General features: G+C 45.1%; 1 protein-coding gene across 5 annotated transcripts in view; it reads left to right on the plus strand.

Moving 5' to 3' along the window:
• Nucleotides 1-14,180, plus strand: part of LOC121279071 — a 229,230-nt gene that overhangs the window by 63,782 nt on the left and 151,268 nt on the right. For all 5 annotated transcript variants that reach the window (XR_005943323.1, XM_041189978.1, XM_041189961.1 and 2 more), the window contains one exon: nt 7,916-9,080. Coding sequence is in view for 4 of the 5 variants with exons in the window: in XM_041189978.1 (XP_041045912.1) it covers nt 7,916-9,080 (1,165 nt within the window). In the remaining variant the exon portion in view is untranslated. The remainder of the gene's footprint in view (nt 1-7,915; nt 9,081-14,180) is intronic.

The following is a 14,180-nucleotide window of genomic DNA, read 5'->3' on the forward strand; positions in this document are numbered from 1 at the left end:
TGTTTGGCCCTTGTTCAATTTACACATAAATGCATGCAAATAAATGCACACAATCATAAGGCACACGCAAGCATGCGCAGGAAGGAATATGCACTTGTGCATGCAACTATCCACACATGCATACAAATATCCACACTGCTATAAACGCACATGCTCATGTCATGTACACGTGCACATATTCATGCACATATGTACAAATATATTTATACATGCACACAAAGGTACACATGCAGACAAATATACCTGTATATATGTACGCAGGCACACACAAACATACACATGCGCCTTCAAACACAGCCATATACAGGCCAAGTATCCTATATCCAAAACCTTTGAGGCCGATTGTATTTCAGTTTTCAGATACTTTTGGTTTTCGGACCTACCGTATACATGGTAGGCCTACGTCTACTCACATTACAATATCCTAAGATAAGAACAGAAAATGCTGGAAAATCTCAGCAGGTCTGGCAGCATCAATCTGTGGAGAGAAAAAACAGAGTTAAAATTCTGGATTCTGAGGAAGTCACATTGGACTCGAAACGTTAACACGGCTTCTCTCTTCACATATGCTGCCAGCCCTGCTGAGATTTTCCAGCTTGTTCTGTTCTTATTTCACATTTCCAGCAGCCACAGTACTTTGCTTTTATCTTCCGATAGCCTAGGCTAACTGTAGTCTATAAATACTAGGATAAAAGCAAAATACTGCGGATACTGGAAATCTGAAACAAAAACAAAAATAGCTGGAAAAGCTCAGCAGGTCTGACAGCCTCTATGGAGAGGAACACAGTTAACATTTCGAGTCCAAATGACTCTTCAGCAGATTCCTCAGTTCTGATGAAGAGTCATTTGGACTCGAAGCGTTAACTGTGTTCCTCTCCACAGAGGCTGTCAGACCTACTGAGTTTTTCCAGCTATTTTGGTCTTTGTGTCTATATATACTAGGTTGTTTCTCCATTTGCCAACTCTCATGCACCCTATTTCTTATCTGTTACACTGATTACACCTTTAACATAATATTACATTGCTTTATTAACGTACAAATTAACTGCTTAGCCGTTCAGCAAACATTTGGGTTTTTTTTGATGTGTTCGATTTTTGGATGTATGGATGAAGGATATTCATAAGACCTTAAGAAATAAGAGCAGGAGTAGGCCATTCGGCCCCTCAAGCCTGCCCCACCATTCATTAAGATCATGGCTGACCTGCCCCAGGCCTCAGCTCCTCTTTCGTGCCAGCTCCTCATAGCCCTCAACTTCCCAATATTTCAAACATCTATCTACCTCCTCTTTAACTACTTTCAGTGATCTAGCCTTCACAACCCTCCGAGGTAGAGAATTCCAGACATTTACTACCCTCGGAGAGAAGAAATTCCTTCACACCTCAGTTTTAAATGAGTCTCCTTTTATTTTGTAACTGTGTTCCCTAGTTTGAGATTCCCCCCACTAGTGGAAACATCTCAACATCTGCCCTGTCAATCCACCTCAGAATCTTTAACGTTTCAATAAGATCATCCTTCATTCTTCTAAACTCTAATGAATAAAGGCCTAACCTGTTTAGCTGTTCTTGATAAGCCAACCCCTTCACCCCAGGAATCAGCCTCCAATGCCAGTATATCCTTTCTTAAATACAGGGACCAAAACTGTACACAGTGTTCCAGCTGCAGCCTCACCAACATCCTGTACAGTTGTAACAAGACTTCCCTATTTTTAAACTCCAATCCCCTAGCAATACAGGCCAAAATTTAAGTTCTTAATTACTAGCTGCACCTGCATGTTAACTTTTTGTGTTTCATGCACAAGATCACCTAGATAATTTAGTGCTGCATTTTTTAGAATCTCTCTCCATTTAAATAATAGTTTGCCTTTTGATTTTTCATATCAAAGTGCATGATCTCACTTTTTGCCCACTCACTCAATCTGTCTGTATCCCCTTACAGATTCATTATGTCCTCATCACAACATGCTCTCCCATCTATTTTTGTATCGTCAGAAAATTTGGATACATTACACTCTGCCCCCCCCACCCCGGCCAAGATATTAATATAGATAGTAAATAATTGAGGCCCGAGGACTGATCCTCGTGGCACTCCATTATCCAACCTGAAAAAGGCCCATCAATTCCGACTCTCTGTCTCCTGTGTGTTAACCAATCCTTAATCCATGCTAATACATTACCCCCAATACCGTGAGCTCCTATCTTGTGCAATAACCTTTTATGTGGCACCTTATCAAATGCCTTCTGGAAATCCAAAGACACGACATCTACCGGTTCCCCCCTATCAACTTTGCTTGTTATATCCTCAAAGAACTCTAGCAAATTTGTCAAACATGATTTTCCTTTCACAAAACCACATGGACTCTGTTTGATTGCTTTAAGCTTTTCCAAATGTCCTGCTCTTTCTTCCTTAACAATGAACTCTAGCATTTTCCCAAAGACAGATGTTAGGCTGACTGGCCTATAGTTTCCTGCTTTATGTCTCCCTCCCTTCTTGAACAGGGGTATCACATTAGCGATTTTCCAATCTGCTGGGACCCTCCTGGAATCCAGTGAGTTCTGGAATATTTCCACCAATGCCTCCACCATCTCTGCAGCCACTTCCTTTAAAACCCTTGAATGCAGGCCATCAGGTCCTGGCGACTTGTCTGCCTCTAGTCCCATTAGTTTGTCAAATACTTTGTCCCTCGTGATAAAGACTGTTAAAAGATCTTCTCTCCCATGAGCTCCTTGCTTATCTGACATCTTTGGAATATTTATAGTGTCCCCCACCATGAAGACCAGTGCAAAATATTGGTTTAAATTATCTGCTATCTCCCTGTTCCTCATTATCAATTCTCCAGTCGCACCCTCCAAGGGTCCCACGCTCACTTTAGTTGCTCTTTTTTTATATACCCATAGAAGCTCTTGCTGTTTGTTTTTATATTTCTTGCCAGTTTACTTTCATGATCAATTTTCTCCCTCTTTATTAGCTTTTGAATCATCTGCTGCTGGTCCCTAAAAAATTCCCAAACCTCAGGCCTACCACTAGTTTTCGGCTGCTTTGTATGCCTTAGTTTTTGATTGGATATTCTCCTTGACCACCTTTATTAACCACGGGTGGTCCATCCTTCTCATCAAGTCCTTCTTTTTGACCAGGATGAATTTTTGATGAGAGTTATGAAATATCTGCTTAAATGTCTATCACTGCTCATCCACTGACCTTCTCCTTGGTCTATTTTCCCAGCCCGCTTTAAACAACTCTTTATTCATACCCCTATAATTGTCCTTATTTAAGTTGAGGACACTGGTTTGAGACCCGAGTTGTTTGCCCTCAAACTGAATTTGAAATTCTACCGTGTTGTGATCGCTACCCCCTAGAGGATCCTTAACTACAATATCTCTTATTAACCCCACCTCATTACACATTACTAGATCTAAAATAGCCTGTACCCTGGTAGGTTCTGCAATGCATTGCTCTAAGAAACAATCCCTGATGCACTCTACAGATTCGCCTTCCATGTTACCCCTGCCAACCTGAATTGTCCAGTCAGGATGCAGATTAAAATCAAATTGTAGCATCCTTATTACATGCCTCCATTATTTCCCGATTTATACTTTGTCCTACAGTGAGGCAACTCTTCGGGGGCCTATAGACAACTCCCACCCGTGACTTCTTCCCCTTGCTATTCCTTATTTCCACCCAAACTGGTTCTACATCTCGATCTATTGCACCTATATCACCACTCACCAACACACTGATACCTTCCTTTATTAACAAAGCTACCCCACCTCCTTTTTCTTTAGCCTATTTTTCCAGAATGTTGAATATTCTTGAATATTGACTTCCCAGTCTTGGTCACCCTGCAACCTGGTCTCTGTAATAGCTGTTAAGTCATATCCATTTATTTCTATTTGTGCCGTCAACTCATCTATCTCATTACAACTGCTGCGTGCATTCAGATAAAGAGCCTTAAGCTTTGTCTTTTTACCATTATTACTAATTCTGGTTCTAATTTCTGCTGCACTCTTCTGCTTATATTTTCTGTCCCTTCCTGTCACACTTTGATTATTGTTCGACTCTTCACTACCCTGCACCTCTGCTCTCTCGTTTATTTTTGATTTTTTAAACTTTCCTTCAATTTAACCCTTCCCCCAACTAATTAGTTTAAAGCCTGTGTAAATATTCAACCTGTATTAATAGATGCTGCACCCGGGTATATATACATATTATATATGTATAACATCCACACAAATATACACATGTCTGCCCATGTGAGCAGATACATATGTACACTCACGTGTAGACATGAACACTAAGATAAAAGCAAAATGCTGCAGATGCTGGAAATCTGAAACAAAAACAAAAATAGCTGGAAAAACTCAGCCTCTGACAGCCTCTGTGGGGAGGAACACAGTTAACGTTTCGAGTCCGTATGACTGTTCTTCAGGACTCTGATGAGTCATTCGGACTTGAAACGTTAACTGTATTCCTCTCTGCAGATGCTGTCAGACCTGCTGAGATTTTCCAGCTATTTTTGTTTTTGCATACATGAACGCATGTACTTGTACGTGCTGACACATGTGTGTGTATGTGTGCGTATGCTCACACAAACACACATGCTCACGCACATGCTCACAGGCATGCGCACACACTCACCGTCTCACACACGCACGCACTCACTCATTTTGTTTTCCAGCAGTATCACGACAGTAGCTGACTAATGCTCAGGAAGTTTATTTTCACCTCCTTAGCTCAGGGGCATTGAGACAAATTGCAGAACCTGACCCCCCTTCATGCCAGCTGAGATCAGTTGACCCAGCACAATCGGGCATTGCAGCAGGCAGCTTCCTGTACATTCGCCAAACCAGGCCACTGGGTGAGGTTTACAAGGCTGGGACCCTGGAAGATGCCCTGCACTCAGCCAGATTCACAAGTTCAGGTTTCTTTATTGTAGGCACGGACTCCTTCAGTGGCAGCTGCCAGGGTGTAAGTTGCTTTGCTTTAACTTCTTAACCCCCTCTGGTGTGTAATTTCTCCACTGCTCTTTGGTCCATGAAGATGGAGAGGATGGGCTTCACGTGGTGTATGGAAAATGCATGAGGATGCATTTTATCCACTGGGTGCTCCTCTGTCTCCTTCCCGGGTGCTGCATGCTTTCAGTTTGAGTTGACTGGCATGGCTTGGAGGTTGGTGTTATGCTTATTTTTGTGCAGTGAATCCAGTTAGATAAGGGGAGGGGCGGGGTACCTGCCCCCTTGCGGAGCGCGGTGCCTGCAGATTTGCCGTGTGAGTGTGGCATTGTGGCTATAATCTGGAGGAATCGTTAACCCAGGTGTGCGCTCCATACAAAGCATGGAGTTCCAGTTCACACAAGTTTTGAGAAACCTGTTGGTTATGAACACCCGATAAACCCTAATAGTAAGATGTCTCATAAAATACTCAGCATTAACCTGATGCGACACAATTGCTGTTCACACACTCGATAGAACACTGTGGCCAACGTTTTAGTGATACATTATAATAGGAAGAATAAGGAGACCCAGCGCAAACTCAACGGTACAATTTCAACAGAGATGCAAGAACAGAGAGAATCAGTGGTGTTTGTGCACAAGTACTTCATGGTGGTAAGACAGGTTAATAAATCAGTTTATAAAACATACAGGAGGATCCTGGGCTTAACAAACAGAGGCAGAGAGTACAAAAGCCCAGAAGTTATGCCAACCCTATATAGAAAACCGTTTGAGCCTCGGCTGGACCATTGTGACCAATTCGAAGCAGCACACCTTTGGGATGATGTGCAGGCTTTGTAGTGAGTATAGAAAAGATTAACCAGAATGGCTCCAGGATTGAAGAATTACAGGAACTTGGAGAGACCTGAGGAGCTAGGGTTGTTCTCCTGAAGCAGAGAAGTTTAAGGTCAGATTTGTTAGAGATGCGCAAAACGGTGAAGGGTTTCAGAGAGTAAACAAAGAGAAACTGTTTCCAATGACTGGGTGGATAACCAGAGAGTGCAGATTTAGGGGGACTGACAAAACAGACAGAGTAGACATAAGAAAACTTGCTGCATTTAAAAAAAAGTGTTTAGGATTTGAAATGAGCTGTCAATGGGGTGGTGGATACAGATTCAACAGAAACCTTCATAAGTTAAAAACTTAATGGAGAAACATTCCAGAATTACGGGAAAGAACAGCTGAGTGAGACCAACTGAATTATTTTTTGTTGAGCTAGTGCAGCTTGTTGGGCTGAATGGCCTCCTTTTCTGCTGTATTATTTACTGATTCTTTACACAAACTTAAAATTAACACCTGACAAGAGAAATGTCTCATACACTTACTGTTAGCAGCTGTTTTTCACTCGTTTCATTAATTCCACTCTTGTGGTCTTCGCTGGCTGGGCCAGCATTTATTGCCCATCCCTAGTTGCCCTTGAGAAGGTGGTGATGAGCTGCCTTCTTGAACCGCTGCAGTCCATGTGGTGTAGGTACACCCACCGTGCTGTTAGGGAGGGAGTTTCAGGATTTTGACCCAGTGACAGTGAATGAACACCGATATATTTCCAAATCAGGATGGTGAGTGACTTGGAGGGGAACTTCCAGGTGGTGGTGTTCCCATCTATCTGCTGCCCTTGTCCTTCTAAATGGTAGTGGTTGTGGGTTTGGAAGGTGCTGTCTAAGGAGCCTTGGTGAATTCCTGTAGTGCATCTTGTAGATGGTACACACTGCTGCTACTGTGCGTCGGTGGTGGAGGGAGTGAATATTTGTGGATGTGGTGCTAATTAAGTGGGCTGCTTTGTCCTGGATGGTGTCCAGCTTCTTGAGTGTTGTGGGAGCTGCACTCATCCAGGCAAGTGGGGAGTATTCCATCCCACTCCTGACTTGTGTCTTGTAGATAGTGGACAGGCTTTGGGGAGTCAGGAGGTGAGTTACTCGTCGCACAATTTCTAGCCCCTGACCTGCACTTATAGCCCCAGTATTTATATGGCTAGTCGAGATCAGTTTCTGTTCAATGGTAACCCCCAGGATGTTGATAGTGGGGGATTCAATGATGCTAATGCCCATTGAACGTCAAGGGGCAATGGTTGGATTCTCTCTTTTTGGGGATGATCATGGCCTGATGGTTATTGATGCTGAAAAAATGTTTCCCCTGGCTGGGGAATGTAGAATATGGCTTCAGGATAAATGATTGGCCATTTAGGACTGAGATGAGGTGAAATTTCTTCACCCAGAGGATTGTGAACCTTTGGAATTCTCCCCTCCAGAGGATGGTGGATGCTAAGTTATTGAATATATTGAAGACAGAGCTGAGTAGATTTTTGTGTTCTAAAGGAATTAAGGAGTTAAAGATCAGCCGTGATTTTATTGGATGGTGGAACAGGCTTGAAAGGCTGAATGGCCTCCTTGTTTCTGTAAGGTTGGTTGGTGTCAGTGCCACTGGGCTAGTTGTGGGAGAAGGCATCCCTGGCCTCTGCTGATGATGATCGGCCAGTGTAGCCCAGCTGGTAAGGTGATGAGGAAGGACTGAATCTGTCTTTTGACCTGGCCCCTTCATCATCACTTTCCCGCTGACGGTCACGGCCGAGGCTCATGTGAAAAGACCACTTTCCCGGCTGAGCTGGCAGAGTGCAGCTGAAGGCCGGGAAACTCTTGTGCTTGCAGAAGCCAGGCCCTTGGGGAGAGGATTGTGTAACTGTAGAATCATGGAATGGCTAAGGCACAGAGGGAAGCCATTCAGCCCCTTGTGTCCATGCTAGCCCTCTGAAAGAAGAGCGACTCAGCAAGTCTCACACCCCTGCCTTTTCCACGTAGCTCTTATCCTTTCAGGTAATGATACAATTCTCTTTCACAGGCCACGATCGAATCTCCTTCCCTCACATTCTCAGGGAGTGCATTCCAGCCTCAAATTAAAGAGCAGATGAAAATAACCTTTGTGTCTTTGGCAGGATGACTGCTCGCTGAATGCTGAGGATATATCACTGCCGTCAGATCTTGCTTCGTCAGTAGACACCGCCTCAGAGATTGAGCTGCCCACCATCCCATCTGCAGCACTCCAATCTGTCAACGCAGCGCGATCCCAGCTCTCTAACCAGCTCCAGAAGCTCCCTGACGATCCGTTTGACACCGCCGTGCAGCTGCGGACCCCCCTGCGCGGGGACATGGGCGAGCAGCTGAAAGCCATGGATCGGGACTCCCCCGTGAGTGACTGCATCCAGTACCCCCCATCACAGCCTGTGAAGCCCGTCGTCGCCATCACCTTCTCCTCACGCAGGAAGCCCCCTTCCCCCGGTCCTCAGGTCAGCGCTCCGCTCCCCGAGGGGATATCCGGTGGACAGCGGGGGGCCAGTGAGGACTCTCCCACCTCTGCCAGGGCAGTGAGAGATGAGCTGGCCCAGCCGCCGAGCCCCACGTTCCGCGAGACGCGGCAGCGGCGCCCGCAAAGTGGCCCAGAGCAGAGGGAGCAGCTCGCCGGCGGGAGCAGCGTTCCCAGGCAGGCGCTGGCAGATACGGGTGAACCACCCTGTCCTGGCACCCCCACAGAACAGAAGCCCCACTCCAGCCCTCCAGATCCCCGCGGTTCCTCTTCCTCCAGGACTGTCCTTTCACGCATCCGGGTAACCCTTTCCCCCATGCGGCCAGCTGGCCCCGGAGCTCTTCCCAATAACACCCCCACCTCGTCCGGGGGACCCCTCCTCGGTGCTGAAGAGAGACACAGGTCAGGAGAAGGACCGCAACCAGCTCCTCCCCCAACCCACCACGATTCTCTGGACATGCCCTGTCCTGTTGCCTGTCAGCCCGCTGGCCGTGGGCCGCCATACCCACCCCTTCCCATGCCCATTCCGGCCTTTTACCCCACCTTCCTGCCCTTGTTCGACTACCCCTCTGAAGTCAAGCTGGAACCGAGGATTCCAACTGCACAGGACGGAAGTAAGGTGGACGTATCCACTCAGACAATCATACCACCCTCATCGGACTCACCCGTTGCCACTGCCGTTACAGTGGAGCAGGAGGTGTTGGCGCAAACCAGGAGAACTCAGCCAGATGTGGCATTGAGGACAACTGTCAACAGCACAGCCACCTCCAGCCACACACAGGGCACACAGGGAACAGGTAGGTATCAAGACTACTAAACTGAGAAATGTTTATTCTGGAGTGAATTCCCAACCTGAATCTGTGAAGACTGTGGTATTGGGCAGCGAGAACAGAGGCTGAGCCTCTGTAATGTATATTACTGGAATACCTATGTGGGAACACAGAAGCAGGACTTTGGGTCAACTTAGTCCTTCGAACTAGCTCTGACATTCCCTATCACCAGAAGAAATAGTTTTTCCCTATCTGCCCTGTTGAATCCAATTATCATTTTAAACACCTTGATCAGATCACCATGTTGCCTTAAACTCAGGGGAATATGACCAAGGTCCTCATAGTGTAACTCTAAGCCCCAGTTTCATTCTGACAAATCTGCATTACTCCCCCTCTAAAGCCAATATATCCTTACTGAGGTGCAGTGCCCACAACTGAACACAGTTACTCTCGATGGACTCTGACCAAAGTTCTGTACAGCTGAAGTATCGTTTCACCCCACAGTCGTCTTTGGTTATGATATGGCAGGTGGTAATTGCCAGGCTGACCAAATCCCAAAGTTTCCCAAAGGGAAACTTGGCCAAACTATCACAATGACTTTGCGATTTTATTATGAGAAGGTATGTGCACTGAGTCAGAAGTAGAGAGTCCACTGCCAATTTTGGAGATTTTAAGGATTAAATTAAAAGATTTATTAATAAAAGAAAAGAAAACTCAAACACACAAGATTACAGCTATGCAGTTAAGTTCATTCTTACAATATTCCCCAAAAGATTTCTACTTTGCTAGACTCCCAAAATAACCATCCTGTTCCAGGCAACAGTCCAAATAGATTCCTAATCTATAAAACATCCAGTAATATTAACACAAAGCACCCACTGTTGCTATAAGGGAGGTATTTCACAGCTCCCCTCTCCCCCTCACTGGAAAATGGAATTCCAGGGCTTTTAACAAAACCTTGCTCTCTGAAACAAGCAAGCACTTCTCTGGGGTGGTTAGAAGCTGATACTTCACTCCTCAAGTACACTCCTCAAGATCTTGCATAGCCACTCACAGCCTTCAATCTTTCCTTAAATCTATTTTCTCCCCTTTGGTCTTTAAATCCATTGTCTTAAACTTTCTTTGAAACTCAAACTCTTCCAAATATAAGATCTTTCATGTTTTCATCTTGGCTTTGCTTTTGGGTCAATAAAACATAATATCTCCATTGCCACCTATGAGCTCCTGCAAGATGCAATCAGTTTCCTTGTCACCTTCTAATTCCCCTTTGAAATTCAAGCAACCTCTCAACTTCTACAAATGCAAATGTTAGTTTGTCCATTTCTATTTCAAAATGCCTGCTTACCCCAACCCCTTTGATGATTTAAACCTTGCAGTCTGACTGTCTTCAGTTAGATTAAATTAGTCACACACACGCACAAACATACACGGACACAGCTCCCTCAAGCCTGCTTTAAAGTATCTCACAGTGATATTAGAAACAAAATGACATTTTCTTTACACTTGAGATGCGGGTCAACATTTCATTAATTAGCTTTTAAATTTTTTTTGCATCTCTCCACCAACTTTTAATGATTGGTGAACTGATGAAAACCTCTTTGTTCCTTCACAACTTCCAGTTTCTCACCATTTAGAAAATATTTTGATTGGTCGCTTTCGGCACTGGACCTCACATTTGCCAAGTACCACAACGTTGCCTATTCCCTAAGTACTGGGCCAGACTTTAACTCTATCTAAGTGAATGGGTTTTGAGTGAGTTAAAATCGGGCCCAGTCAGTCTGTCTACGTTCTAAGTAACCTCCTGTTCCCATCTGCACAACTTGCTCGTTGTGTGCCAGCCTCGTGGGTTCTGGGTTCAAGTCCCACTCCAGAGCTTGTGCACAAAAGTCAAGGCTGACACTGCACAGTGCAGCACTGAGGGAGTGCTGCAGTGCCGGGAGGTGCTGTCTTTCAGATGAGACATTAAACAGAGGCCCCATCTTCCAGCTAGTGTGAGTGTAAAAGATCCCATGGGACTGTTTTGAACAAGAGCGGGGAAGTTAATCCCTGATGTCTTGGCCAATATTTATCCCTCAGTCAAAAAACTGATTACAGATTATCTGGTCATTATCACATTGTTGTTTGTGGGATCTTGCTGTGCACAAATTGTCTGTCATATTTCCTGCAGTACAACAGTGACTGCAGTTGAAGCGCTTTACAGCCACTTTCAAAACCACGACCACTACCATATAGAAGGACAAGGGCAGCAGATAAATGGGAACACCACCACCTGGAAGTTCTCCTCCAAGTCACTCACCATCCTGACTTGGAAATATATCACCGTTCCTTCACTGTCGCTGGGTCAAAATCCTGGAACTCCCTCCCTAACAGCACTGTGGGTGTACCTACACCACATGGACTGCAGCGGTTCAAGAAGGCAGCTCACCACCACCTTCTCAAGGGCAACTAGGGATGGGCAATAAATGCTGGGCCCAGCCAGAGAAGCCCACATCCCGTGAATAAATAACAAAAAGTACTTTGAAATGTTTGGTGGTGTGAAAAGTGCAGTCTATCTTTTGTTCCCTCCTAATTCTGCGTCATCTGTAAACTTGGATGTACAACTCTTTATTCCTTCAGCCAAGTCATTGATAAATCATGTCATTGAAAATCAATATAAATAAAATCTATACAGCCATCTAAATTATCACACATGACATGCCATTTACAAATCCATGCTGTCTCCCTTTAGCTAACTCATATATGATCAAGTACCCAGTACAACCCTAAATGATAAATTCTTGTAGCCTCCACAGCACGTTTCAAACTGATAAATCCGAAGTTACCTGGTTTCTCTCCCCCACCCGCCCCCCACGGCCACCATCCTTCATAAATAATGGAGTGACTAATACTTTTAAAGATTATGACCAGCACCTCTACAATTTCCTCACCTTTTTATAATACCCTGAGCTGGAAACTAGCAGGTCCTGGAAACTTATCTTAAGCACCATATTTTTCTCCATTGCTTTTATTTTAACTTGTCTTAAATGCGGTAAGTTCATCCTTTTGTCTTGGGGTCAGATTGCTCTGTTAGTGGGGTTAATGGGGTATTTATTTGGGTCGGATTGCTCTGTTAATGGGGTATTTATTTGGGTGGATAGCTCTGTTAGTGGGGTTAATGGGGTATTTATTTGGGTCGGATTGCTCTGTAAGTGGGGTTAATGGGGTATTTATTTGGGTCGGATTGCTCTGTTAATGGGGTATTTATTTGGGTCAGATTGCTCTGTTAGTGGGGTTAATGGGGTATTTATTTGGGTCAGATTGCTCTGTTAGTGAGGTTAATGGGGTATTTATTTGGGTCGGATTGCTGTGTTAGTGGGGTAATGGGGTATTTATTTGGGTCGGATTGCTCTGTTAATGGGGTATTTATTTGGGTCAGATTGCTCTGTTAGTGGGGTTAATGGGGTATTTATTTGGGTCAGATTGCTCTGTTAGTGAGGTTAATGGGGTATTTATTTGGGTCGGATTGCTGTGTTAGTGGGGTAATGGGGTATTTATTTGGGTCGGATTGCTCTGTTAGTGGGGTAATGGGGTATTTATTTGGGTCGGATTGCTCTGTTAGTGGGGTAATGGGGTATTTATTTGGGTCGGATTGCTCTGTTAGTGGGGTAATGGGGTATTTATTTGGGTCAGATTGCTCTGTTAGTGGGGTAATGGGGTATTTATTTGGGTCGGATTGCTTTGTTAATGGGTTAATGGGGTATTTATTTGGGTCGGATTGCTCTGTTAGTGGGGTTAATGGGGTATTTATTTGGGTTGGATTGCTCTGTTAGTGGGGTTAATGGGGTATTTATTTGGGTCGGATTGCTCTGTTAGTGGGGTTAATGGGGTATTTATTTGGGTCAGATTGCTCTGTTAGTGGGGCTAATGGGGTATTTATTTGGGTCGGATTGCTCTGTTAGCTTTTAACGATCAGCCTGTTGTTGGTTGCTAAGATATTTACATAGTGATGCGTTTTTTATTGATGAGATCATTACTGAGGGATTATGATCTCACTGCTACAATAATTCAGCACTCTAATTTGCCATTACAGTTGGGTGACTGGAAATGTTAACATTATGTAAAAGAGAAATGTGCAGTAGCTGGATAATGGGGGCCAAATACACGCCTGTATACTGAGAATGGAAAGCTAGTCTGTAAACTGAAGTGTAATACAGTTCTGTATACTGGGAACGCGAAATTAATACGGGTCTGTGCGCTGGGAGTGTAATACGGGTCCGTGCACTGGGAGCGTAATGCGGGTCCGTGCGCTGGGAGCGTAATGCGGGTCCGTGCGCTGGGAGCGTAATGCGGGTCCGTGCGCTGGGAGCGTAATGCGAGTCCGTGCGCTGGGAGCGTAATGCGGGTCCGTGCGCTGGGAGCGTAATGCGGGTCCGTGCGCTGGGAGCGTAATGCGGGTCCGTGCGCTGGGAGCGTAATGCGGGTCCGTGCACTGGGAGCGTAATGCGGGTCCGTGCGCTGGGAGCGTAATACGAATATGGATCTGGATAATCAGAGTGTAATACGGGTCTGTGTGCTGGGTGCGTAATACAGGTTTGTATACTGGGAAAGCAGAACTAATATGGGTCTGTCTGTTGGGGGTGTAATATGGATTTGTACACTGGGAAAGCAAAACTAATACGGGTCTGTATGCTGGGAGTGCAAAAGGAATGTGCGTCTGTATGCTGGGAGTGTAATATGGTTGCAATAATATAACACAGTTAAGGTCATATGTACTATAAAAAAGTTCTTTTGAAAAAGTGTTGACAGTGTAGTTGATCAAATGGAAACCCACAGATAACCAATATTCTCATTGACTCTGGGCCCTTCTCATTTCTCTGGGGTATTGCTTGCCTCTTCTCGGTTGGTGGGCTCTGGTAGACTGAACCTTCGGACAGGACCAGGCAGCTGGTGCCGCACCACACTGGACTGCATAATGCCTCCCTTCCAACTGGTTTTCAATCAGAGTGTTGGTACCGGGCGCTGTCCCACCACCCACTGCTGCTGTTGAGCTCAAGTCGTCCACTCAGTCTCCAGCCAGAGCCCCAGATCGGAGCTCTGATTGATTCAGCCCCTGGGATGTCAATGCCTTGCACGCGACACTGTCCAGCT

This window comes from Carcharodon carcharias, chromosome 1, assembly GCF_017639515.1.
Source record: "Carcharodon carcharias isolate sCarCar2 chromosome 1, sCarCar2.pri, whole genome shotgun sequence".
NCBI classification, from domain to species: domain Eukaryota; kingdom Metazoa; phylum Chordata; class Chondrichthyes; order Lamniformes; family Lamnidae; genus Carcharodon; species Carcharodon carcharias.